This window comes from Equus przewalskii, chromosome 15 (genome assembly GCF_037783145.1).
Source record: "Equus przewalskii isolate Varuska chromosome 15, EquPr2, whole genome shotgun sequence".
Classification (NCBI taxonomy): Eukaryota; Metazoa; Chordata; class Mammalia; order Perissodactyla; family Equidae; genus Equus; species Equus przewalskii.
The window spans coordinates 43,241,708-43,267,195 of NC_091845.1; the positions used below are offsets into that span (position 1 = coordinate 43,241,708).

At 42.1% G+C, this 25,488-nt stretch overlaps 3 protein-coding genes and 1 long non-coding RNA gene across 14 annotated transcripts in view; 2 read left to right on the plus strand and 2 right to left on the minus strand.

Annotated features, from left to right (window-relative positions):
• KIF15 (kinesin family member 15) overlaps positions 1-6,792 on the minus strand; it is a 61,192-nt gene extending 54,400 nt beyond the window's left edge. Inside the window, exon 1 of one of the 2 annotated variants that reach the window (XM_070575642.1) lies at positions 5,954-6,792. Coding sequence is in view for 1 of the 2 variants with exons in the window: in XM_070575641.1 (XP_070431742.1) it covers positions 3,799-3,817 (19 nt within the window). In the remaining variant the exon portion in view is untranslated. Of the gene's footprint in view, positions 1-3,798; positions 3,989-5,953 lie in introns of those variants that run through there. The other variant, XM_070575641.1, reaches the window with a different exon arrangement.
• Positions 3,905-10,891, plus strand: KIAA1143 (KIAA1143 ortholog). The gene is made up of 3 exons (XM_008541079.2): positions 3,905-4,186; positions 7,857-8,001; positions 8,919-10,891. The coding sequence occupies exons 1-3, from the start codon at positions 3,905-3,907 to the stop codon at positions 9,131-9,133; spliced, it is 642 nt and encodes a 213-aa protein (XP_008539301.1). The 3' UTR covers positions 9,134-10,891.
• Positions 10,892-16,983: 6,092 nt separating this feature from the next.
• LOC103565117 (zinc finger protein 501) overlaps positions 16,984-25,488 on the minus strand; it is a 74,287-nt gene continuing 65,782 nt past the window's right edge. For 4 of the 10 annotated variants that reach the window (XR_011527018.1, XM_070575680.1, XM_070575679.1 and 1 more), the window contains 2 exons: positions 22,280-22,356; positions 16,984-19,353 (listed from right to left, as the gene is read on the minus strand). Coding sequence is in view for 9 of the 10 variants with exons in the window: in XM_070575680.1 (XP_070431781.1) it covers positions 18,116-18,931 (816 nt within the window). In the remaining variant the exon portion in view is untranslated. Of the gene's footprint in view, positions 19,354-22,279; positions 22,357-23,021; positions 23,163-23,319; positions 24,189-25,488 lie in introns of those variants that run through there. The other 6 variants (XM_070575676.1, XM_070575678.1, XM_070575674.1 and 3 more) reach the window with 6 other exon arrangements.
• Positions 19,899-20,997, plus strand: LOC139075956 (uncharacterized). The gene is made up of 2 exons (XR_011527023.1): positions 19,899-20,021; positions 20,143-20,997. It is a non-coding gene; the product is annotated as an uncharacterized lncRNA (long non-coding RNA).

Below are 25,488 nucleotides of genomic sequence, written 5' to 3' on the forward strand. Positions count from 1 at the left end.
GAAACAAAAAAGACAGTAGAAAGGATCAATGAAACAAAGAGTTGGTTCTTCGAAAAAATTAACAAAATCGATAAACCCTTAGCCAGACTCACTAAGAAAAACAGAGAAGTCTCAAATAAATAAAATTAGAAACAAGAGAGGAGAAATCACAACAGATACCAAAGAAATATAAAGGATCATAAGAGAATACTATAAAAAACTATATGCCAACAAATTGAACAACCTAGAAAAAATGGATAAATTCCTAGACTCTTACAACCTCCCCAAACTGAATCAGGAAGAAATAGAGAATCTGAATAGACCAATCACAAGTAAAGAAATAGAAACAGTAATCAAAAACCTCCCCAAAAATAAGAGTCCAGGACCAGATGGCTTCTCTGGAGAATTCTACCAAACATTCAAAGAAGATTTAATACCTATCCTTCGCAAACTATTCCAGAAAATCGAGGAAGATGGAGCACTCTCTAACACATTCTATGAAGCCAACATCACTCTGATCCCCAAACCTGACAAGGACAACACAAAGAAGGAAAACTACAGGCCAATATTACCGATGAACATAGATGCAAAAATCCTCAACAAAATTCTGGCAAACCGAATACAGCAATACATCAAAAAGATTACACACCATGATCAAGTGGGATTTATACCAGGGACACAGGGATGGTTCAACATCTGCAAGTCAATCAACATGATTCACTACATTAACAAAATGAGAAACAAAAACCACATGATCATCTCAATAGATGCAGAGAAAGCATTCGACAAGATCCAACATCCATTTATGATAAACACCCTCAACAGAATGGGTATAGAAGGAAAGTATCTCAACATAATAAAGGCCATATATGACAAACCCACAGCCAACATCATACTCAACGGACAAAAACTGAAACCCATCCCTCTGAGAACAGGAACAAGACAAGGGTGCCCACTTTCACCACTCTTATTCAACATAGTACTGGAGGTGTTGGCCAAAGCAATTCGGCAGGAAAAGGAAATAAAAGGAATCTAAATAGTCAATGAAGAAGTAAAACTCTTGCTGTTTGCAGACGACATGATCTTATATATAGAAAACCCCAAAGAATCCATGGGAAAACTATTAGAAACAATCAACAGCTACAGCAAAGTTGCAGGGTATAAAATCAACATATATAAATCAGTAGCGTTTCTATACGCTAACAATGAACTAACAGAAGAACTCAAAAACACAATACCATTCATAATCGCAACAAAAAGAATAAAACACCTTGGGATAAATTTAACCAAGGAAGTGAAAGATCTATACAACGAAAACTACCAGACTTTCTTGAAGAAATTGATGACGACATAAAGAGATGGAAAGACATTCCACACACATGGATTGGAAGAATAAACATAGTTAAAATGTCCATACTACCTAAAGTAATCTAGAGATTCGACGCTATCCCAATCAGAATCCCAATGACATTCTTTACAGAAATAGAACAAAGAATCCTAAAATTCATATGGGGCAACAAAAGACCCCGAATTGCTAAAGCAATCCTGAGAAAGAAGAACAAAGCTAGAGGCATCACAATCCCTGACTTCAAAGCATACTACAAAGCTACAGTAATCAAAACAGCATGGTACTGGTACAAAAACAGATGCACAGATCAATGGATCAGAATTGAAAGCCCAGAAATAAAACCACACATCTATGGACAGCTAATCTTTGACAAAGGAGCTGAGGGCATACAATGGAGAAAAGAATATTTTTTCAACAAATGGGGCTGGGGACACTGGAAAGCCACATGTAAAAGAACGAAAATTGACCATTCTTTTTCACCATTCACAAAAATAAACTCAAAATGGATCAAAGACCTAAAGGTAAGACCTGAAACCATAAAGCTTCTAGAAGAAAATGTAGGCAGTACACTGTTTGACATCAGTATTAAAAGGATCTTTTCAGACACCATGTCTCCTCAGACAAGGGAAACAATAGAAAGAATAAACAAATGGGACTTCATCAGACTAAAGAGCTTCTTCAAGGCAAGGGAAAACAGGATTGAAACAAGAAAACAACCCACTACCTGGGAAAAGATATTTGCAAGTCATATATCTGACAAACGCTTAATATCCATAATATATAAAGAACTCACACAACTCAACAACAAAAAAATCAAACAACCCAATCAAAAAATGGGCAGGAGACATGAGCAGACATTTCTCCAAAGAAGAAATATGGATGGCCAATAGGCACCCGAAAAGATGTCCATCATCACTGATCATCAGGGAAATGCAAATCAAAACTACACTAAGATAGCACCTTACACCCGTTAGAATGACAAAAATAACCAAAACTAAAAATAAATGTTGGAGAGGTTGTGGAGAAAAAGGAACCCTCATACACTGTTGGTGGGAATGCAAACTGGTGCAGCCACTATGGAAAACAGTATGGAGATTTCTCAAAAAATTAAAAATAGAAATACCATATGACCCAGCCATCCCACTACTGGGTATCTATCCAAAGAACTTGAAGTCAGCAATTCCAAAAGTCCCATGCACCCCTATGTTCATTGCAGCATTATTTACAGTAGTGAAGACATGAAAGCAACCTAAGTGCCCATCAACTGATGACTGGTTAAAGAAGACATGGTATGTATACACAATGGAATACTACTCAGCAGTAAAAAAGAATAAAATCGTCCCATTCGCAACAACATGGATGGACCTTGAGGGAATTATGCTAAGTGAAATAAGCCACATAGAGAAGGACAATCTCTGTATGACTCTACTCATATGAGGAATTTAAACAAGTAGACAAAGAGAACAGATTAGTGACTACCAGGGGAAACGGGTAGGGGGAGGGCACAAAGGGTGAAGGGGTGCACCTACAACACGACTGACAATAACGTACAACTGAAATTTCACAAGATTGTAACCTATCATTAACTCAATAAAAAAAATTTTTTTAAAAAAAGAAGCATTAACATTGTTGAAAAGGTCAATACTAAAAAGTTCACACTTTCTTCAATCTTCTCACATAGGCTCCTTCTCATTGCCATTCATATCATTCACTGAGATCCATCAAATCAGCTCAAAATCAGCTTTAAAAAACTAAACTCCTTAAAGGATTAGACAATGTCAGAGATTGTCAGCTTTCTGTACTGAGGTACAGTAGAACAGTACACAGGATACACAGGAACAGCAGAGGACCAAGAAAGTAGTAAAAATTGAAAGGTTTATCAAAAGCAAAAATGACAGGGCTCCCCTCCCTGAAAAAAGAAATGGAACGGGTCTCCTTGAGAAAACAGGGATTGTGAGCATATAAAGAACGGCTGGATCCTGTGCTTTAAACGCCCCTTATCTGAGCAGAGTCTACAGCGGGCCCTCCCGAAGTGAAAGCCGTGCTTGGATCGTGAAGCGCCCCCTTCGCGAAGGTCGTAAGGTGGAAACACGCAGGAGCGGGAGACAGGCAGCCCCGGCGGGACACGGGAAGAGGCTGGCGACGAAACGGCAGGACCGAGGCTGAGGGAAGAAGGCGCAGGTGGCTGGGGGCGAGGCTCCTGGAGGAGGGCCCTCGTTTCTGGTTCACTGCTTGACCCAAGCGCCCGGAACTGGGCCTGGCTCGGAGCGTGCGCCCAGACAGACGGAAAAGAGAGCCGTTCCGTCGGCGTGTTGTCTTTGAGGGACGGAGATTCCCAGCGCCCGCGGCCGCTAGTCCGCTCCTGCGCTTCACGCTCAGGAGGGACCCCTGCGGCCGGCCAGGACGGCCGTTCTTCCACACTTGTATTTGTGGGCAGGGACCGGGTCACGAAGCCGAGGCTCCTTACTTACTTTTGCAGCCAGGCGCCATGGCACCCCCAAACCTCGATCCCGAGACCAACGCAGCCGACGCCCTAACCTCCAGCCGCGCAGCGTACCTGGTTTCCACTCGCTCAAGATGGCCGCGAATTTGAATTTGGCGCTCGGCTGGGACGTTGACGCCAGCACGGAGGCCGCCATGTTGCCCGGCCTCGCGCCAGGGGGCGGGGGCTACGTGACGTCACAAGTCGGCGCCGTCACTTCTGTACATTGTCTAGGCGGTCCGGGGAGCTTGTTTTGCCCCGGAGCAGCCATGAGCAAGCGGAACCAGGTGTCGTACGTGCGGCCAGCCGAGCCGGCGTTCCTGGCTCGCTTCAAGGAGAGGGTCGGCTACAGGGAAGGGCCCACCGTCGAGACCAAGGTGAGCCCAGGCCGGTCGCGTTGCATCAGAAACTCCGCCCGCCCCGCCACTTCCGGCTTCTGCCCCTCCTTGGAGGCCAGGTGCTGACGGATCACCTGCGCCCAGCCCCCGATACGGGTGGACCTCGGACCCCAAGCGGGTGCTCTTCAAACAATTACAGTCTCTTGCGCCCAGGAAGTTTTTTTTGTCGTTTTCAGAGTGCTACTGTGTTCTTGAAAATGACCCGACGCAGGTAGAGCGCCTCGTCCTTGATAAGATGGTTAAGAAAGATCACTTTCTTGTGTCTTCTTTCTCACTTGGTTATCCTAAAATCTGTAGTTAGCAGAGTGAGTGGTAGCGTCGTCCCGTTTTCCGGATAAAGAAACTGGGGCCGCTCCATCAAATGACGTGATGTCCTAGAGTCTGGAGGAATCTTCGGAGGAATGCCCTGGATCTGTTCCTGTGCTTTGTTGTTGCCAAAAAAAGTAGGCATATTTTTTTAAAAAGCAAAAGCCTTGAACATCTTGGATCTGAGTAGAAGAGGAGGAGTTTCAGGAAAGAGCCACACATGAATAGTTTAGGGATGGATTTCAGAGGGAGCCAATCTATGAGCCCTCCCAGGCTTCGACCTTAACTGGTTCACACCAAAACCTGCCCGGCTTCTTTCAGTAGGAAGAGACTGTTATGCTAAGGGGATGTCTGGAGAAATAGAGAATTTATTTAGGACTTTGTGTCTAGCACTTGGCCCTAAGACTCACCCTTCAAGTCACTTAGAGCTTAGAGGAGACAAGACTGACTTGTGTGAAATTACTCAATCCAGTGACTCTGTGCTAAACCCAGGCACTGTGCCAGGCACTGAAAGGACAAGGAGATGGATCTCCAAAATGCCGTATTCTTTAACACCTTCTTGCCTGCCTCGTCTCTGCCTGCGAAAGTCATCACGTCTCTGAAGCTCTTTGATGCTCTCCCAGTTACTCCTCTTCTGTTCTTCTCTTCACTTTGTCCATGTCTTATCTGTAATGCTCATTATTTTGCATTGCAGCTACTGGCTCTCCTTTGTCTCTCCACCACTAAATCGAACTCTCTAAGTTAATATCTTAATTCCTCTGTATTTTCCCAGCCCCTAGCACAGTGCCTGGCACCAAGTACTGGGTGACTAGTTAGATTGGTTAGATGACTGTGCTTGTCATCAGGCAAGGCTTCATGAAGGAGGGGATATTTAGACTGAATCTTGAGCATGGGCAGTTCAGCAGGTAGAGATGGAAGGAATGGCATGGGTAAAGGTGTAGAGATGGTGAGTCATGGACTGTATGTAGAGGTGATTGAAGTGAGGCCATGTGGACTATTCAGTAGGCAGCAAAGAGTCATTTTTGGTTAGAGATAACACGATCAGGCAATGACTGATCCCTAGGACAAAAATGGTGTTGATGACAAAGAGGATAAGGTTTGGAAAAGGGACATGGATTCAGCAATGAGAAGAATATAAGACCTAATTTTATAGTTTGTTTGAGGTCCTAGTGATGATCACGTGTACATAGTTAACACCTTGAAGATTATAGCTTGGAATGCTATCTTAGGAGAACTCTGGGGCGGGAAAGCTTCCCAATTAATATCAGTGATTTGGGCTTATTTAAACGAGACTCTTCCATAGAGAGATACCCCATGCTTCTGTATTTGTGAAGCCACCTTCATTCTTAGTTTGGCATATAATCATCATTCTAGTGATATGTTAACAAAAAGAAGAGTTTCATGGGAAAGCATATAATTGAACTAAATCATCTTATTCACCTTCTTGAGAGTTAATTCAGGAGTGGCTTTGAGCAGTCCTCAGTGGCTGCTGCCACCGTTCCTTAGACTTTCTCTTGTTTTCCAGCCAGTTGTGTAAACAGTAAGAGAAGAGAGTCAGAATTAATGATTCTCAATCTAATGAACACCAGGAATGATTTTATCTGACTTTCCCATTTCCTTGGCTAAAAGTACTTAATAATTACCTACTTGTTTGTGGTAATTTATTGGAAACTTTCAGAAAAAATAGGCAAAAATAATGAATAATCTGAACTAACATGGCTATGATTAAAGAGAAATGTACTTGTCAAGCGATTGAGCAGACTTGGGATGTAGACAGAATGGATGAATGTGCCTGTGAGTAACTTGCCGGGGCTTCAGGTAGTTCATCATTTTTCATCCTATTGGTCATTCGTGAGCAGATCAACAAATATTTCTTGAGTCCCTGCTATTTGCCAGGCCCTGTGCCTCTAGATACGGAGATGAAACACACAGTACCTCTCTCAAAGGAGCTTTCATACTGGAGTCAGAGAGAAAAACATTGATAATGCAGTGTGGTACATGCTACCTATGAGCTAGACACAGTGTGAGCAATAAGAGGAGGTGAGATCAGGAAAGCACTTCTGAAAGATCTAAGTCTAGAAGGCAGCTTGAGTAGGAGCTGGCCAGGGTCAGTGGGGCTTTTTAGGCACTGGGTACTTGTTCAGAGGCGGAGGAGGCAAAGGAGCTAATACGTTCATGATCTGCAGTCCTCAAACCTGGCTGGAATCCAGAGGCCATGAGCACAGCGAAGGACAAGCTGTGGCTGTGGGCGGACGCCAGATCCTGCAGGGCTTTGTTTCCTGTTTGGGAGACAAGGAAGGTTCTGTGAGAAGAGGACTAACAAGCTGTTTGAATAGCGTGTGATGGGTGTGCGGGCCTTTCACCCCAGCGATTCCACTTCTAGGAATTTATCTTACATGTAAGATCACAGAAGTGAACAAAAACGTGCAAAATTTTTATCATAGTAGAAAAAAACTAGAAACAACAAAATTTTTATTTACAACATACTGGTCAAATAAACCATGAGATGACCATCTACATAATTAAATACTAGACAGCAATTTTTAAAAGTAGATAATTCCATATGTATTTCAAGGAATTGTGCAAATATATTTTTTAGTAATAAAGGTAGGGGAGTGAGGCTTTTATGGTGGCTGACATTTTTAAAAATCTGAATCAACTGGCCAAATGTTACCATTTGTTACATGTGTATAGTGAGTACATGGTTTCTGTTATGTTATTCTCTGTACTTTTTTATGTTTGGGAAATTTCATAATTTAAAAAGAAAAGAAAGCAAGTCATGTAGTAGTATGTACACTATCTGTTAGTATACAAAATATTTTATATACCTCTTTATTTTCATACACTTAGAAAACAGCTGATAGGAAACCCACCAAACAAGCTCTTGGAAGGGAGGAGAGATGAGCAGAGGTGGGAGAAAAGGTCCCTTTCACTGCTGCTTTCTGTATGTGGTGGTGGACTATGTTTGTCGCTCTTTGAGAGGGAAGTGAGAAGGGTTGATGACCTGCAGAGAGAACCGATGTGGTTCGGCTCTGCCCTGAGTAGGCTGGGAGTGCCGGCACTGCCGCAAGAGAGGGCCCCTGACACTGGGAACTGCAGCTGGGTCCTGCTGAAATGGAAATCAATCCCACGGGACAGGCATTCCAGGGTAACTGGCAGGTAGACCTCTTCCCTGGTGCAGTGAGGTTAGGCTCTTAAGAGTTACTTGAAAATTCATTGCCAAACACATTTAGTCAATAAAGTTACCCTTCTCACTTGAGTAATTACAGTTTCTCAGAGACAGTGGTTGTATTTGTTTTGGTTCAAGGTCAGCTACCTACACGTGACTTGTGTTTTCCCCTAGAGGATCCAGCTTCAGCTCCCGGATGAAGATGGTGATCACAGTGACAAAGAAGATGAACAGCCTCAAGTGGTGGTTTTAAAAAAGGGAGATCTGTCAGCTGAAGAAGTCATGAAAATTAAAGCAGAAATAAAGGCTGCCAAAGCAGGTATGTCTGAAAGTAATCTGGTTTTTCTAACAATTTAAGGAGCCTAGAGTGTGAACTTTTTTTTGAAGAAGAAGATTAGCCCTGAGCTAACTGCTACCAGTCCTCCTCTTTTTGCTGAGGAAGACTGGCCCTGAGCTAACATCCATGCCCATCTTCCTCTCTTTATATGTGGGATGCCTATCACAGCATGGCTTGCCAGGTGGTACCATGCCCACACCCAGAATCTGAACCAGCGAACCCTGGGCCACCAAAGTGGAACATGTACACTTAACCGCTGCACCACCGGGCCGGCCCTGAAATTATTTTATGTACAGTATGGTATGCTTGAAGGAGACAGTCCCAGGGTCAAACTTTGGCTTTAACGCTTAACCAGATATGTGACCTGGAACAAGTTATTTAATTTCTCAGCCTCAGTCACCTCATCAGTAAAATGGGAATGATAATTGTGCCTACCTTATTGGGTTGTTATGAGGATTAAGTGTGAATTTCAGTAAAAACATTCTGTTTTAAAAAAATATAAGTGCTTATGGTTCCAGACTTGTCAAAAGAGGTCTATTTATTACTGCCTGAAGTGTAGTTTGCCATATAGTATATTTTTCATTCTTCCTAAATATTTATTACATAGCTTTAGGGGAAAGTGCTGGAGTTCCAAACAATCGCTTTTCAAAATACTTAAAAATACAGGCTGATTTTAATTCATTGGGACTGGCAATGTAATGGAGTACTTCAGTAAGTGAGTTTTTATGAAGTGACTGCATGTCTTGTGGGCATAAAGCTAGACGCAGTGGAGAAGACCAGACTGAATTGATTCAAGAACATCCTTAAATACGGTATGAGATTTTCTTGCAGTTTGACTCTCCAATAAAGGCAGAATAATGGGGAGAGAAGAAAGTTCTTTATCTTTGTTTTTGCTGCAGATGAAGAACCAGCTTCAGCTGATGGAAGAATCATGTATCGAAAACCAGTCAAGCGCTCCTCAGATGAAAAATACTCAGGTTTAACAGCAAGCTCAAAAAAGAAGAAGACAAATAAAGATGAAATACGTAAGCAGGACTCCGTTAAAAAGAACTCACAAAAGCAAGTCAAAAACAACAGCCTCCTTTCTTTCAACAACGAAGATGAAAATGAATAAGTGTCAACGTTTTGGACTTAGTCTTCTTTAAAAGTTTATGGGGTGTTTTTTAAAATAACATTTTCTTCTACTATAAAAATAATACAAGTTCATTTTAGAAAATGCAGAAAAAAATTTAGTAAGATAAAACTATGTCCATCCATCAGTACCCCTTTGACTTGAAATGCTAACTCTGTAGACATTAACTATTAACATTTTGTTATTTCCCATGTGTGGGGTGTGTATGTTATGTAAATTATATTTTTTTAAACAAAATTGAGATTGTATTGTGTATGTTCTCTGTCCTGCTTCTCACTTGACATTATATTGTGAGCCTTTTTCCAGGTCAGTAAAATTCAAAAACCTAACATTAATAGCTACAGAGGATTTTGTAATTAAACAGATCCCCTGTTGTATCCTTCCTCACTTTGATGGGAGAGACGACAATGTGCTAGTTAGGAATACCTCCCCAGCTCCTGCTAAGGGTAGCCGTGTGAGAGCTCTGACGAGAGAGACAAGTGGAGCTTGTACAAGTGAGGATCTAGTGTATAACATGGTGACTATAGTTGGTAACACTGTAAAGAAAAAGAGAGAAAGAAGTGGAAATCTGCTTAATGAAGCTACTAGGTTTTTTGATACAAAAGGACAGATTTGGCAAGAATGAGCCTTTGTCCTCTCTTCATCTTGCCTGGAGGACAGACATGAAACCTGGGAGTACTGGAGCCATTTTTGGGCATAAGGAAGGCAGCCGCTTTGTCTGGGTGTTACAGTGGAAAGATTCAAGGAGCTTGGCTCCTGATGGCATGCCTCGAGGAGCTGCCGAACCAGCCTTGGACTGCTAGCCTCTAGACTTCTTGATACATGAGAAGAATCCACACCCTCTTATTTAAGTCTTTGTCAGGTTTCTGTTACATGCAGCCTAGGTGATACACTGGTCAAATGTGCTTGTACAGAAACCTCCAAGTGTTTTCTGATGATTTCCTTAGAATGAATCACTGGTGGTAGAATTGCTGGATCAAAGTATTTGAATATTTTTAAAGCTTTTGATGCTTGCTTTCAAATTGCTTTCTAGAGAGGTTTTTACCATTTTATTCATTTACCATCTACAAAAGCCCACTTCACCTCATCCATGATAACAGTGCACCAGCCTTTTCATTTTTATGAACTTAATGTATTGAAAATAGTGGGTTTGTTTTGTTTTGTTTTGTTTTGGTGAGGAAGACTGGCCCTCAGCTAACATCTGTTGCCAATCTTCCTCTTTTTGCTTGAGGAAGATTCGCCCTGAGCTAACATCCATGCCAGTCTTCCTCTATTTTGTATGTGGGTTGCCACCACAACCTGGCAGCCAATAAGTGGTGTAGGTCTGCACCCAGGAACCAAACCTGGGTTGCCAAAGCAGAGCACACTGAACTTAACAACTAGGCCATGAGGCTGGCCTCAAAAATGGTGTTTAATAATTAAATTTAATTGCATTTCCTTTGATTTACCAAGGAGGCTTAACTGTTTATCATATGTTAACAGACTATTTTGTATTTCTTTTTAAAATTAACTTTTTGTTCATTTTCCATTAGTATAATCATATTTTTCTTACTAATTTGTAAATTATGTAGTCTGTGAGGTTTTTTCATTGTTCTGTTTCCCAACCTCTGTATCAGATAAAGAATCACCTGTATTCTCTTGTTCTTTGTTTTGTTTGTGTTTTTTATATGTTAAACTTTCTTCCATCTGGAATTTATTTGGTATATTTTTTCTTGAATAATTAATTGTCCTAGAACCACATCTCTGTCTCACTTATTTGAAAGGCCATCTGAATGAGAAATTTCTATTAAGTGTTGGGGTAGGCAAAGGAGAGAAGCACGGTAAAATCAGTGTTTCCAGGTAACTCCTCAAGACCTTGCTTAATAACAATTTTCCTCATTAATACAAGTCAACCAAAACTGGGGACTCGTGAAGATCCCATCCTTCACCAGCCACATCATCGGAAATGATGAGTTTCAGAGCAGCCGTATCATGAATTTGGTGCCACAGTTATCTTTTCCCATTTTAAGACCTAGTGTAAAGAATACTCGAAAGTGACTCATGTGAGTGGGCTAGGGAGCCCCGAAATAGGCTCTCTCTATTACACAGACTAGTCCTGAAGCCGTTCTGCAATACTGTCTGCCTTTAATGTATACTCACGTTATGTAAGCCAGGGTTTTTTCTAATCTGTATCATTGCTGTATCTATTCTCGTACCAACACCACACTTTTTTAATTACTGTAACTTTTAATATATCTTAATATCTAGAGGTGGGAGGCTTGAGCAAAAGGACTTGGTCTTGTTCACCACTGTATCCTCAGTACCCAGAACAGTACCTAGCATATTGAGAGCATAGTTAGCATAGTTAAATGAATGAGAGTTTCTCTAATGTGTTTTTTTTTCCCCAATAGACCAGTGGTTCTCAAAGTGTTGATCCTGGGCTAGTGGCATCAGCACCCCCTGGGAACTTAAAAAGCAAATTCTCAGGGCTTGCCTACTGAATCAGAAACTTTGGGGGTAGGGCCCAGCATTCTCTGTAACAAGCCTGCCAGTGGTTCTGGTGCTCACTCACATTTGAAAAATACTGATAAAACCTGTTGTTAGAACTATAATAGATAAGATGTAAAATTTAAACAAGTAATATGAAAGACTTTAAAAGTTCTTAAATCTTGAAATTTATCATACTGATGAAGTTTTTACTGTAGGTGATATTTTTAACAATATAAGTGTTAGGAGTTACCAGCCAGGAAGCACGTCTTGTAATGAAAGCCCAAGACCAAGATACAGCGGCATGTGAGATCTGCTGAGCAGCCTTAAGAAAATTGCTTCCCCTTCTGTAAACTGTTTTCTAAGGAGAGGGGGTCCTGTTAACTGCAGGATCTGTTTTGCTGAGAAAGGTGAGTGAACTGCCCCCTTGCTTCTCAGGAATGGATCATATGAGCAGGGCTAGGCAGGTAGGCCAATAATGTGATTGCAGGCTGAGGCAAGGATAGTAAAAAGATGAGCCTGGAACATCTTGTGCCCAAAAGAAAGGAAGTGCTCAAGGAATAATGGGGGCATATCAAAAGGACGTAAGTGGGGGAAAGGGCTAGATCTTCCTTATAGTAGAATGCTAGTTACCAATGGCCAAATCTGGAACAACTGAAACAAGAAAATAAATAATGATAGTAGCGGATTGCAACCCATAGAATAAAATTCTTATTGATATAAACTATTCAGTAAGTGAGGGAGAAGGGATTGGTATTCTTTGCAGTAGAATTCTAATGAACAAGTGTAGGAGGAATGATGGAAATAGAAAATCACCATTTGGCAAATTCCACAGTACTAAGTTGCAATGGGCGGAATGGCAGCCTTGAAAGAGAGAGGTCCTAATCCCTGGAACAGGTGAATGTTACTTTATATGGTAAAGGTTTTGCAGGTGTGATTCAATTAAGGCTTTCAAGACAGAGAATCCTGGATTATCTAAGTAGCTCCAAAAACCATCACACATTTCCTTATGAGAGAGAGAGAGACTCAACACAGAGAAGGCAATGTGAAGACAGAGGCAGAAATGGAAGTGATGCAGCTACAAGCCAAGGGATGCTGGCAGCCACCAGAAGTTGGAAGAAGCAAGGAACAGATTCTTCCCTAAGAATGGAATGCGTCTTCAGATGGAGTGCGGCCCTGCCAACACCTTGACTTCAGCCCTAACGAAACTGATTCCAAACTTCTGGCTTCCAGAACTGTGAGAGATGACATTTCTGTTCTTCTAAACCACCACGCTTGTGACAATTTTTTAAGCAGCCATAGTAAACTAATATATAGGTGGTAGTGTCAAGATTCATCAAAAGATGTCAAAATTAGTGGCCAAAAATATGCTGAAAAACAATATTTGCCTAGTCTCAAAGTATTCCTCCACTAGATACTTATTAATTACAAAAGGAAAACCAGTAACTTTACAGTGGAGAAACCAGGCAGGTGATACCTTATCTAAATGATCAAAGGTAACAGTACCAGTAATAACTCATACTGACATGAGGACCTCATGATGCACTAAGAGGGGCTCATCACTTCCAAAAGGCCAAGAAGATCCTTGTAGGGCCTTCCTGATGCCCTTTTCAAGGATAGGGCTCAAGGGCAACCAGTGTCAAGTACTGAAGAGGCCAAAATCCTAGGAGATAGCAGTGCCACAAGAATGTCAATTCGGAGCCTAGGGCTTCTCTGGGGGCAAAAGTGTCAGTGAAAGATGCCAACTTATCCTTTCTTCTGAAGAAACACTTTATTCTGAGATTATAGCTTGCTTATTTCTTTGGTGTTGGAAATATACTTTGTTCTATGAAATAATGGTTATAATAAATAGTTTAATGTGCTTACTTGTCAAAGTAAAAGGTCAACAAATCTCTATTGGCCTCCAAAAACTTTTTGAAATATATCGTCTGGGAAAGCCAAACCTCAAGGCCAGCACTGTCTGATAGAATATTCTGCAATGATGGAAGTGTTTGCGGTCCTTAGCCACGTGTGGCCATTGAGCTCTTGAAATGTGGCTAGAGCAACTGAGGAACTTAATTTTTCTTTCTGTTTAATTTTAATAAATTTAAATTTAAATAGCCACATGTGAGTAGTGCCTACTGTATTGCACAGTGCAGCTTTAGGTACTATTGGGGTAAACAGGGATTTTAAAAAAAATACGTAGGAGTCCTGCAGCTCAGGAGGGAGTCTCTCCACAATGTCAGGCCAAAGGCGTTCTTACATTTGACACAAAACTGCAACACGCAATCATCTCTGGCTGCATGGCTCAAGGTAACCAGGGCCAACAGTCAAACTGGGAAGCTTGTCTTGTAAGTTTTCAAGCTCCCATTTCTGTGGCCCTTTTCCCAGTCCTGGGCCCTCTCTTCCCCAGTTTCTTGCCTTCAGAGCCTCATGTTGCTATGGAAACAGTCTTTTGACTGACATCTGCTCTCACCAACCTACTGCTTCTCCCGAGGCATGCGTGAAGTCTTTCAGGCAGGAGAAAGGCTAGAAGGCATCTGTCCAGGCCTGAGGTTAGGAATCCCCCCATTGGCCCCACAATCATTCTAGGCTAATGGCAGCCCCAGGTTTAACAAGGTTTAGGCATATATGGGTCCAGAAGCTGGGATAGAAGGGACCATTTAATATCATCATTGATTTGAATGTTTCCTTAGAGACCGGCAAAAGCTAGCTCAGGCCTGGTCCCAGGAGCTGCTGGTGGAGACTGCCCAGTTCTTCAGCTTCAGGAGGGGACCCTGAACTTTATATTTGTGTAGCTGTTTCCCCAAATCCTCCCAAGCCTAGCCATAACTTCTCTTGCTTCTCAGCACCGCCCCCCCTCCCCCCACCCACCCAAGTCTCCACTCTCCAGAGCCCGGATCCTTCTTAACCTGCAGTGTGGGGTCCTAGAACACAAACTGTCTGCCCTACTGCCTCGGCACTCTCAGTCCTTCCCAGCCTTCTCCTCCCCTGCACCAGTCCAGCTGTGCACTGGTACACTTTTCCTGTCCTACCCTGTGTCCCTGAGGAGATGGCGGTACAGTCAGTTTCCCCGCTGCCCTTGCTTCTCCCTGAATCAACAAGTCAAGCTGGGTCTCTGGTGCAACTGCAGCAGGACTGCCTGCCTCCAGAGGAGCTTCTCTGTAACCTTGTGGGCAACAGAAGCTAGACACCCAATTAAAAAGTCGGGAAACATCCTGCCCAAACATCTCACCAAAGAAGACACACAGATGGCAAATATGCATATGGAAAGATGTGCCACCTCATATGTCATCACAGAAATGCAAATTAAAACAACAATGAGTTACCACTACACACCTATTAGAATAGCTAAAATCCAGACCGCTGCTAACACCAAATGCTAACAAGGATGTGGAACAAGAGGAACTCTCATTCATTGCTGGTGGGAATGCAACATGGTACAGCCACTTTGGAAGACAGTTTGGTGCCTTCTTATAAAACTAAACATACTTGTACCATATGATCCAGCAAGTGCCCTCCTTGGTATTTACCCAAAGGAATTGAAAACTTATATCGACAAAACCTGAACACAGATGTTTATAGCGGCTCTATCTATAATTGCTAAAACCTGAAGTAACCACGATGTCCTTCAGTAGGTGAATGGGTAAATAAGCACTGGTACATCCAGACAGCGGAGTATTATTCAGCACTGAAAAGAAATGTGCTATCAAGCTGTAGGGGAGGAAGACAATTCCTCTATCCTCTGGGTCCTTCTGGCTGGCTTAAGAATTAAACTGACATGAGACAGAATAACAGGAGAAACTCAAACAAAGCTTTATAACATGTAAACATGGGGAAAACCAAGAAAAACTGAGTAACTTGCCAGAAGGCTGAAGCTGCCATCTTAAATACCATTTTCAGCTAAAGACAAAGGAGGACGTTGGGCGCAGTGGTTTGGGACTTCAAGGGGGAGGAAGGTAATTTACATGGACTTAGAAATGCAAATAGGCCAACTATAGACAATGTAACCTGAGAGACACATTTTACATTATATTATGGTTATCTTATGGTATTAACTCCTTCCTGGAACAAGCCCTTCTATTTGAAATTCTTTTAGGAAGTTAGAGGGAAGGTCAAAGTTTCTGTCAGTCTTTTGTTCTTAAAAATAATCAAGCCAAAGAGACACATTTTTGGGGTGGCCAATTCTGATCCCCCACAAAGCCATGAAAAGACACAGAGAAACTCAAATGTGTATTACTAAGTGAAAGAAGCCAAATCAAAAAGGCTATATACTGTACAATTCCACCTATCTGACATTCTGGAAAAGGCAAAACTATGGAGACGGTAAAAAATCAGGGGTTGGGAGGAAAGAGGGATGAAAAGGCGGAGCACAGAGGATTTTTAGGACAGTGGAACGACTCTGTATGATACTACACTGGTGGATACATATTATTCATTTGTCTAAACCCAGAGCAGCACAAGTCTGGGGGTTAACCCTAATGTAAACTATGGACTTGGAGTGACAATGGTGTGACTGTGTAAGCTCATGGACTGTAACAAGTCTATCACCTGGTGCAGGATGTTGATAGTGGGGAGCTTGGACATACGTGTGAGGAGGGGGTACCTGGGAACTCTGTGTACTTTACGTTCAATCTTGCTATTTAAACTGCTAAAAAATAAAGTCTTTTTTTAAAAAAGGAGGGAAACATGTTTGCATTTTTATAACCATCTATTTCTGGCAGGAAAACAAGAAACGGATAATACTGGTTGTCTAGAGTGGAGTAGGGGAAGAACTGGGTGGCTGGAAAGTTGGATTTCACTGTTAAACTTTTTGTACTTTTAGAATTTTAAACCATAAGCTTGTATTATCTAGTCAAAAAAAATAATGAAAATTTTAAGATGAAATAAAAAGGTTATATCCTCTGAAAATCCTAAGGCAATAATTTAAAATGATGAAAAAGCTTTATATACAAAGATGTTTCACTGCTGAGTTAATAATATTAGTAGTTAACAGGAGCACATACCACATGTCAAGCATTGCACTAAGTGGAGTAGCTGATTTATAAGAAAAAAATGGCATTAATTTAAATATCAAACAGTAGAAAAACAGGTCAATAAACTATGAACAGGTCAATAAAATGTTAGGCAGCCATTAAAATGAAGTTTATAGAAAGTCTACAGTAGTATGGCTAAATCCTTATGTTAAATCAAAAATCAAGATATAGTACTGTATTTAAAACAATGATCAGAGTTATTTTTTTTTAAAGGGAAGAAAGAAAAGCTAAATAGAAGAAAGGCTGGAATAAATATACTAAAGTAACTGTATTTGAAGGGTGAAAGCATGTCAGTTCAATTTTTTCCACTCTTCTCATTTTATGAATGCATTTCAACAAGCACACATTAAGTTGAAAAAAATAAACCTTTATTTTTTTTTAATAGTTTTCACAATTTTGGCATCTCACACTTTAATGGAAAGGTTCAATGATGGAAAATTACCTGTATGTGAGTTTGGTACTATAAAAACAGAATTTCGATTGATATTCAATTCTGACATTACCTGTTTGACTTTGAGCAAGTCCAAGTATTTTCTCTCTTTTTCTTTGACTTTCGAATGTGGAATATAGCTCCAACCTTCCTACAAAGGTACTGTTAGTGTTAGATGTGCTTGTTTACATTAAATAGCTTATTAGCATTGCAGAAAGCACCATCAAAAGTATCCTTTGATTTCTTTGCTTCTTTAGAGCTTTAAGATGCCATTCTTTGTTGTAAGTGAGGTACCCCCAACCCATACACATCCCCGACACTGTTCTCACCTTCTTTTGAAAGGCAGCTAGTTGTTGCTCAGTGCACCACCTGCTGGCGGCACCTGAGAATTCAATGTCTCCTACTCTCTCTTTCCCGTAATAGTTTAGTGTTTAAGACAAGTCAAGCCACATCCTCCTCAACGTGCTTATATTCTCTTCTCTCTTCCACCCCTCTCTATTCTCATATGCCTTCTGCTCACCACCAGCCCCCAAACACACACAAAAGTCCTGCAATGTGAGTTTTTAATTCAGTTAGTGTCAGCAAGTCTCCCCTCTTCATGGCAAAAAGAAGGGTAGAGCTTGAAGTGAAATTAAATCCAATAATGTACATTCCAAGAATGTTCTTAGGGAAAAACACATTAGGAGAACCAAAAAAAAAAAAAAACTAATGCTGAACTCTTCTTATTTTCAACACCCAGATTTATAAACTTTCAGAACATGTATATCTCAAAACCAATTAATGGCGGGTTTTATTACATACTCATTTTATTCTCAAGACAACCCTAGTAAGTATCCTCATTATTGTCTGGGGGAGGTGGACCGAGGATCAGAGAGGATAAGGTCACACACCCATTAAGTGATAGACAAGGCATCAAACTCAAGGCTATTTAGTTCTGAGTCTATTTTCTTAGCTTTTAGGATACAGTGCCTCTTGTTCAACATACAAAACATTCATACCAGCTGAAAATTAAGATTAAGTCTTAAACTTAACACACTGGTCATGTCCCAAGTTTTATTGTCCAGCATGAAGCCTCTGATGCCGAACAAGCGCTGAACTGTGCCTAAAGGATTTCTCACATTCAACACATTCATAAGGTTTTTCTCCAGTATGAATTCTGTAATGTTCACTAAGGTGTGCTTGCTTGCGGAAAGTTTTTTCACACTCACTACACTTATAAAGTTTCTCTCCAGTGTGAGTTCTCTCATGTTCAACAAGCGAAGAGTTCTGAGTGAAGGCTTTTCCACATTCAGTACACGTGTAGGGCTTCTCTCCCGAATGGATTCTCTGATGCTGCATGAGGCATGCACTCTGATTGAAGGCTTTCCCACATTCTTTGCACTTATAAGGTTTATCTCCAGAATGACTTCTCTGATGACGTGTAAGGCATATGCTCTGACTGAAGGCCTTGCCACATTCAGTGCATTTATAGGGTTTCTCTCCAGTATGAATTCGCAGGTGTTTAGTAAGGGATGGACTCTGACAAAAGGCCTTGCCACATTCATTGCATTTATAGGGTTTTTCTCCAGTATGAATTCTCAGATGCTGAACAAGGACTGCTTTTGTTTGAAAGGCTTTCTCACATTCATTACATTTATAAGGTTTCTCTCCCGTATGAATCCTCAGATGTTGAGTAAGATTTGACTGTTTACGGAAACAAGTTCCACATTCGCTACACACATAGGGCTTTTCTCCTGTGTGAATCCTCTGATGCTGGATAAGGGATGATCTCTGAGTAAAGAATTTTCCACATTCACTACACTTTGAGGGTTTCTTCTGTATGTGAAGTCTCTGAGGTTTCACTTGCAATGAAATGTGGCTGGAACTCATGCCGCTTGTAAAACAGCAAAGGGGCGTCTGTCCAATAGGTTCAGGTTTAGAGGAAACTTTCTCTCAAATTCATGCTTATAGGGTACTTTCTCAAAGATGATTACAGCTAGAGTAACACTGTTCCCTGGGAAAGGTGTGTGTGTGTGTGTGTGTGCTGTCCTCTCAGTTATTCCTGCAGGATGTCCCCTCCTCTTCCTTGTTCAGCATGCACGTTCAACTTCTCCAAATGCGAACCCCTGATGACCAGGCTCTCTGACCCCCCCACATCTTCCTCAAGTCATTTAACACTGTGCCATCAGGCTTGGTCTTGCCTGAAAAAAATTCACAAGGGAATATGTCCTCTGTATAGAACAGGGGACATGCATCGTGGAGTCTTGATTTTTATCCTCTTCTCAATAATTGAAAAAGGAGATCACAAATACCTGGGGAAAAGATTAGGTAATAGTGAGAAAGAGATTAAGTAGTGACAGGTCTTGGGAAAGCTGTAAAGTTCCCTATTGTGATTGATTCTGAAACACTCAAATACTAAAAACTAATCCAGGTAATTTAGGATCATCCAGAGTGATAAACAGTAGAAGAATGTGAAAGGGATAAGTACACTAATCTTGGGTAAATTAAGTGTTGGGGAAAATTACTACCTACCTATAGTCTCTAACTTGTCAAAATACAGGTGCAAAGTAATTATATTTCCTTAGGCTGCCTATAAGTAATATCTTGGCAGACCAGTGATAATTAAAGAGTTTTTCTTTCCAGATTTCAAATGTGATCCAGGCTATAACTTTTACTAGGTCTCTCTCACCAGTCCTTCCGTATTCATTCACCTTCATAGGTGTCTCTTTGGACCTCTCTTTCTCTCTAAAACATTCAGCATCTATAGCTCTTCTCCTAGATACAATTGGGAAATCCCTATGTTTGAAAACTAGAGTCCTGCTTACTGAAAGAAAATAAGATATCACTGTTTTGTTTACAGAAAAATAAGATAGAAGCAGTCCTTAGGGAAGAAGCTCCCACTGGACAGTAACTTCACTATAGCATCGTGGTCCAGGATCTGGCCCTCACCTCTGAAGCCAAAGAAATGCTTCAGAACCAGGTATATTCCAATCAGATTCACAAGGAGAATGATGTAGAAAACAGGAAGTCACTTTGCTAATTTACAATGAAAAATCTTTATGCTCAATGTCCAGCTGGTTAACACATTCTCTCCACTATAGACAAACTGTATGGGAACAAAGTGACCATCACCAGGACACTCCTTGGGAAGCAGAGAATGGGAGAAAGAGTGGAATACTTAGATGGTCTAAATGGCATCAAACTCTGAAACCCTGACGTCCTGAATAAAGGCACACAGAATCAGAGAACGGAGATATTCAGCTCATCACCACACATCAGAGAACCTCTTCCCTGGACGGTGATGGAGACATGGACACATTCTTATTTGCCGAGGCCCTTTTTTATTTTAGTTTTCTAATTATACAAGTTACACATTAATATATCCTCACTTTAAAATATTTAGATAATATGGAAGTATTAGGATAAAACAGTAATTTTTATAACCATCACCACCACCCCCCACCCAAGCAAACCCATTCCATTCCCAGAGATTATCATTATTAAGTTTGGAGTATATTCTTTTTTCTACATATTTTTCTATACACATATAGCATTTGATTCTCTTTACATAAATAAAATCATTGTATAGGTGCTGCTATGCAATTTGCTTTTTTTTCTTCACCAAGGAATGTGTCTTCAAGATCATTTCATGTTGGTATACACACACCGACTGGAGCTGATTGTCAGTTGGTCCACACTGGTGTATCTGCACAAATCGTTCACAGTCAGAGACTGGTCCGATTGGGCAGTCTGTACCACACTGGTTGTTAAATACATTGACTATTTTGCCTGAACCTCTCTCTCTATCTTTATCTGCTGTATAAACTTCCAGTATGGGTATGCTATGTACAAAATAAACGCCAAGTAGTTTAAACAGCTAAACATAAAACCAAAACTCTAACCAGACTTTTATTTTCTTTATTTATACTTTCCCCAAATAAAAAGTTTTTCTGGGGGCTGGCCCCGTGGCCGAGTGGTTAAGTTCGCGCGCTCCGCTGCAGGCGGCCCAGTGTTTCATTGGTTCGAATCCTGGGTGTGGACATGGCACTGCTCATCAAACCATGCTGAGGCAGCATCCCACATGCCACAACTAGAAGGACCCACAACGAAGACTATACAACTATGTACTGGGGGGCTTTGGGGAGAAAAAGGAAAAAAATTTTTTTAAAAAAATCTTAAAAAAAAAAGTTTTTCTGGGGCCAGCCCAGTGATGTAGTGGTTAAATTTGTGTGCTCTACTTTGGCAGCCTGGGGTTTGCAGGTTCGGATGCCAGGTGCAGCCCTACACACTGCTCATCAAGCCACGCTGTGGTAGCATCCCACATACCATAGAGGAAGATGGGCACAGATGTTAGCTCAAGGATAATCTTCCCCAAGCAAAAAGAGGAGAGACAACAGATGTTAGCTGAGGACCAATCTTCCTCACCAAAAAATAAAGAAATAAAGAAATTTTCTTTTTCTTATCATACAAAGATTGCATGCTCATTCTATAAAACAGTTAGTTGTTAGTACAGAAATGAAAGTACTTGAAATCTTACTACCCAGAGAAAATAGCTGGTATTTTGATGAACTTTCTTCTACATGTACACATAGATAGACACATATGTGTACATATATTATGTATATTTATTAGACTAGACTGAACTCTTCAGGACATGAATAGTCATGATCTATTCACAGAGTTCCCATAACCTAATATCCAGTTCACCCAGTGCTGTTCTTACTGAGTTTAACAGATACATACTCCACATTGCCTTCTGATGGCCAATAACAATAGCAGTTGTGATTACTTGGGCTCTTGTTCCAAACAGGGCCAGGAGCCCACTGCATATTCTCTGAGGAAACAATCACCTTTGCAATGGGTCTTCCAATCATTTTCCCAGATCTGACCACTGCACATCAATTAGCATCAGTTAAGGCATCAGTTAGCAGTTCAGTAAGTGGTCTCACCAGACGACGGCAGAGGGGGTAGCTAGGGTTGCTACAGTTTAAATACATGTGACAAGAAATTAGTACGTTCTCTGATCTGTCCTATAACAAAATACCCCACAGCCTTCCTCCACAAAAAGGCCCCTCTCATGCTGACTTGAGGAAGATGGCCCCATTTCTGGGTGGTTCCATGTTTTCATTCTGCAGGGTCTAGGTGTAGTGGTCGCTGGTGGGTCCCACAATAGAGCTGCCACACTGTTGAAGGAGCACCAGCACGCGACCTGTCCTGGGCTCTCTAGATTTCACTTACCCAGAGACAATCTGCTGGGAACACAAGCAACACTGGTTTGTCTCCTGGGGACTCTTCTCTTGAGGAAGGGCAGGAATCTGGGGCACGGAGGAAGGAGAGAGAGCACCGATAAATTGTCAGCCTACTTACTTCATACTCTTGATTCAGGGGGACCCAGGAATAGCCTATGCCTAACCAAATGACTAAGTCTGAATGAAAGAATATCACTGTTCTCCTAGAAGAGTATCACCAATGAGGAAAAAGTCAGTGAGTGGGCAGACTTCAGAGAGACTCAACAACGCACAAAGAGGGTAGGTGTTGCTAAGGATTAAGCATCCTGGGGTAAAAATTCCTCCACAAGAGACAAGGTTGGAGCCCACCCCGTCCCTCAACCTAATGGTGAAGACATTGACTTGAAAAGTCAAACACCATGGGCTACAGCAGAGGTCAGTGAGACCAGCACTGGACTGAGTCCAGAGGTCTGGATTCTAGTTTCCGCTCTGCCGCTAACTTCTTTAATGCCCTAAAGCAAGTCGCTCAATTTCAACTGTGATTTTTTTTTCTTATCTGTGAAATGAAAGATGATATCTAAAGTGCTCCCTCTAGCACTAACGTTCTGTGACTCTTTAATTCTAAAAACAGGTGGGAAAAGAAAACCTCAAATCAAGCCCTTCCAGTCTGTCTTTGATTGACGCCGGTTATGCAATTCATTTATCCGAAAAGCACTAACTGAGCAGCTACTGTATGTCAGCAGTGAGATCACCTCTTGTTGAGAACAGGCTGAGTCCACAGCAGGGAAACTCCCCAGTAGTTAGTCTCCCACAGTCAGAGGTTAAGACTGCCTCTGTGCGAGCAGAATCTCCAACAAAGGACGGGGGGAGTCTGTTAGGTTTTGAGAACCCCTCTGAACAGAAAGGAAAGAACACTGTATTAAAAGGCAGGGATCTAGTTTCCAGTCTAAGCCATCTCAATCCACTAGCACCTCTTATTTGACAACGAACAAACTATCTTCAAACTTCTAGTCAAATTTTAATATTCAGGTCAACCGTGAACCACCATACCTGTTCCTTGTGGAAAACTTCCCTTCACCTTTCCAAGGCACTCCTTCCTCAACACTTGGAAACAATTCCACACGTCTCTACTGTAGCACTTTAGTACTCTGATTATATTCTGTCTTCCTCCTAAACGCGGCCTGAAGACAAGTATAGCATGGGTTCTGGGGCTAGCATCTCTGGGTTTGAATCCGTTCCACCATGTATTAGCTAAATGATCTTGGGTAAGTTATTGAAACCTCCTGTGCTCCAGTTCTTTCAAATGTTAAATGGAAATAACTACTTCATAGGGTTGTGATGATACATAAATGAATGCATACATAGGACGCATTTAGGAGAAGACCGGCTAGTAATAAGTGGCACTTGCTGTTAAGTTATTGAATCTATACGTCTTCATCCAGTACCTACTCTGTCGCTATTAAAGTAGAAAAACTGAAACAAAGGAAGCAGATAACTCTCATATATACCCGCGCAACTGTGTGAAGCAGCAAAGGGTGGACTAGTATTCGGTCTGGAAATCAGAAAACGGAAGTACTCGGAAGTTCACTTGCTGGCTGAAGTACATACAAACGGAACCCAGGTCTCCGCCTCCCAGACAGAGCTCCGGAACAACCTTCTCCCTTCCCCCTGCAGGGCGAGCTGGCCCCGCCCCTGGGCCTCCGCTCCAAAGGTCCCTGCTCCTCGAAAGAAGAGGTGCTTCGGTCGGCTAGCCCCGGGTCTGCGAGAGGCGCCCGGGCGGGACCGCCGCAGCCCGGCTGGAAAGACACCGATTCCCAAGGGCTCGCGGCTGCGCCGCTCCGAATAACCTCGAGACACTAGGGTATCTCGGCGCTCCCAGGCCGCCGGAACTAGTCCCCGGCGCTCCCGGATGGCATGACGTCACCAGTCTGCGCCGCGGTTAATAACCACTGCCGTCTCCTCTCTAGGAACACGGGAACGGCTTCAGCTCGGTGGTTCTTCCTCGGCTCAGGAGCCCTGGCTCCAGAAACAGTCTGCAAACCCATCTCAACATGCCCCTTCCCGGAATAAGGAAGCTAAAACAAAGTGCGAGCGGGGGCCGACCACAAGAAGTTCTTACTATGGGTTAATTCATCCTCTAAGCCGATCACATTTATCTTCCTAAAAACTCTTCCATCACTGTCCTTTGGAGGTCCTCTCAAGCCTTTCACAAAGCTGGCTTCAATCTTCCTTACACTCCCACCGGCCAGAAAATTGGCCTCCTCAAGGAACGCCAAACACCCTGCTGCTTCAGGATCTTTGTTGAACAACTGACCAAAAGAATAAAAGCTCTGCTTTGGGCTTAAGTCCCAGATTCTCCGGATGTGAACTTGGGCAAGTTACTTTACCTGTTTCCCCAATTATAAAACAGACATAATAATGGGACCAAGTTTTATAGGGTTGTTGTGAGGATTAGGTGAACTTAATTCATTTAAATTACCAAGTACTTATACTTAAAAAACTTTCTTCCTATAATTAGTTCCTCAAATCCCAGCCCCAGTCCCCATCGTTCTGCATTGGCTTCCCTGACCTTTCCAGCCTTCAAGGTGGTACCCCTGTCCCCGTTTGGCAAAACTTCACATCTAGCTGGTCCTTCAGCAAATACCTGCACACTAGGGCTCTTCCTGCCAGGCGTATTCCAGGAGTAAACGCATGGACAGCAGGGCGCCTGACTCACTTCCAGGCATCCCTGCTGATCTCAAGCTCAGAAGAATAGGGCTGTTTATCACCCTATCCCTGGTGTGCAGTAAGTGGGCACTAAGTAAATACTTGAATGAGTGAGATGCAGGGGCCGGCCCATGGCCAAGAGGTGAAGTTCGTGCCCTCGGTTTCGGTGGCCCAGGGTTTCGCCGGTTTGGATCCTGAGCGCAGACATGGCACCATTCATCAGGTCATGTTGAGGCGGCACCCCCATATAGCACAACCAGAGGCAGGCACAACTAGAATATACAACTACGTACCTGGGGGCTTTGGGGAGAAGGAAAAAAACCCAAAAGATTGGCAACAGATGTTAGTGCAGGTGCCAATGTTAAAAATAAATAAATAAGTGAGATGCGGCAGAGAAGTTTTCTCAAAATAGAGTCTCTAAAGACTCTCTTAGGAGGCTGAAATCAGGAGTGGAGATGCCTCGGACTGAGACCATTGCTCACCATCTTCAGCTGAAAGGGGATCCTTTGTAGA

What these genes read in the sequence shown, in the direction of transcription:
- KIAA1143 (XM_008541079.2), top strand. Translation starts at nt 3,905, where the DNA reads ATGGCCGCGAATTTGAATTTGGCGCTCGGCTGGGACGTTGACGCCAGC. An exon ending in GGCCCACCGTCGAGACCAAG is followed by an intron (nt 4,187 to 7,856) that starts GTGAGCCCAGGC and finishes GTTTTCCCCTAG; the next exon opens with AGGATCCAGCTTCAGCTCCC. An exon ending in AATAAAGGCTGCCAAAGCAG is followed by an intron (nt 8,002 to 8,918) that starts GTATGTCTGAAA and finishes TTTTTGCTGCAG; the next exon opens with ATGAAGAACCAGCTTCAGCT.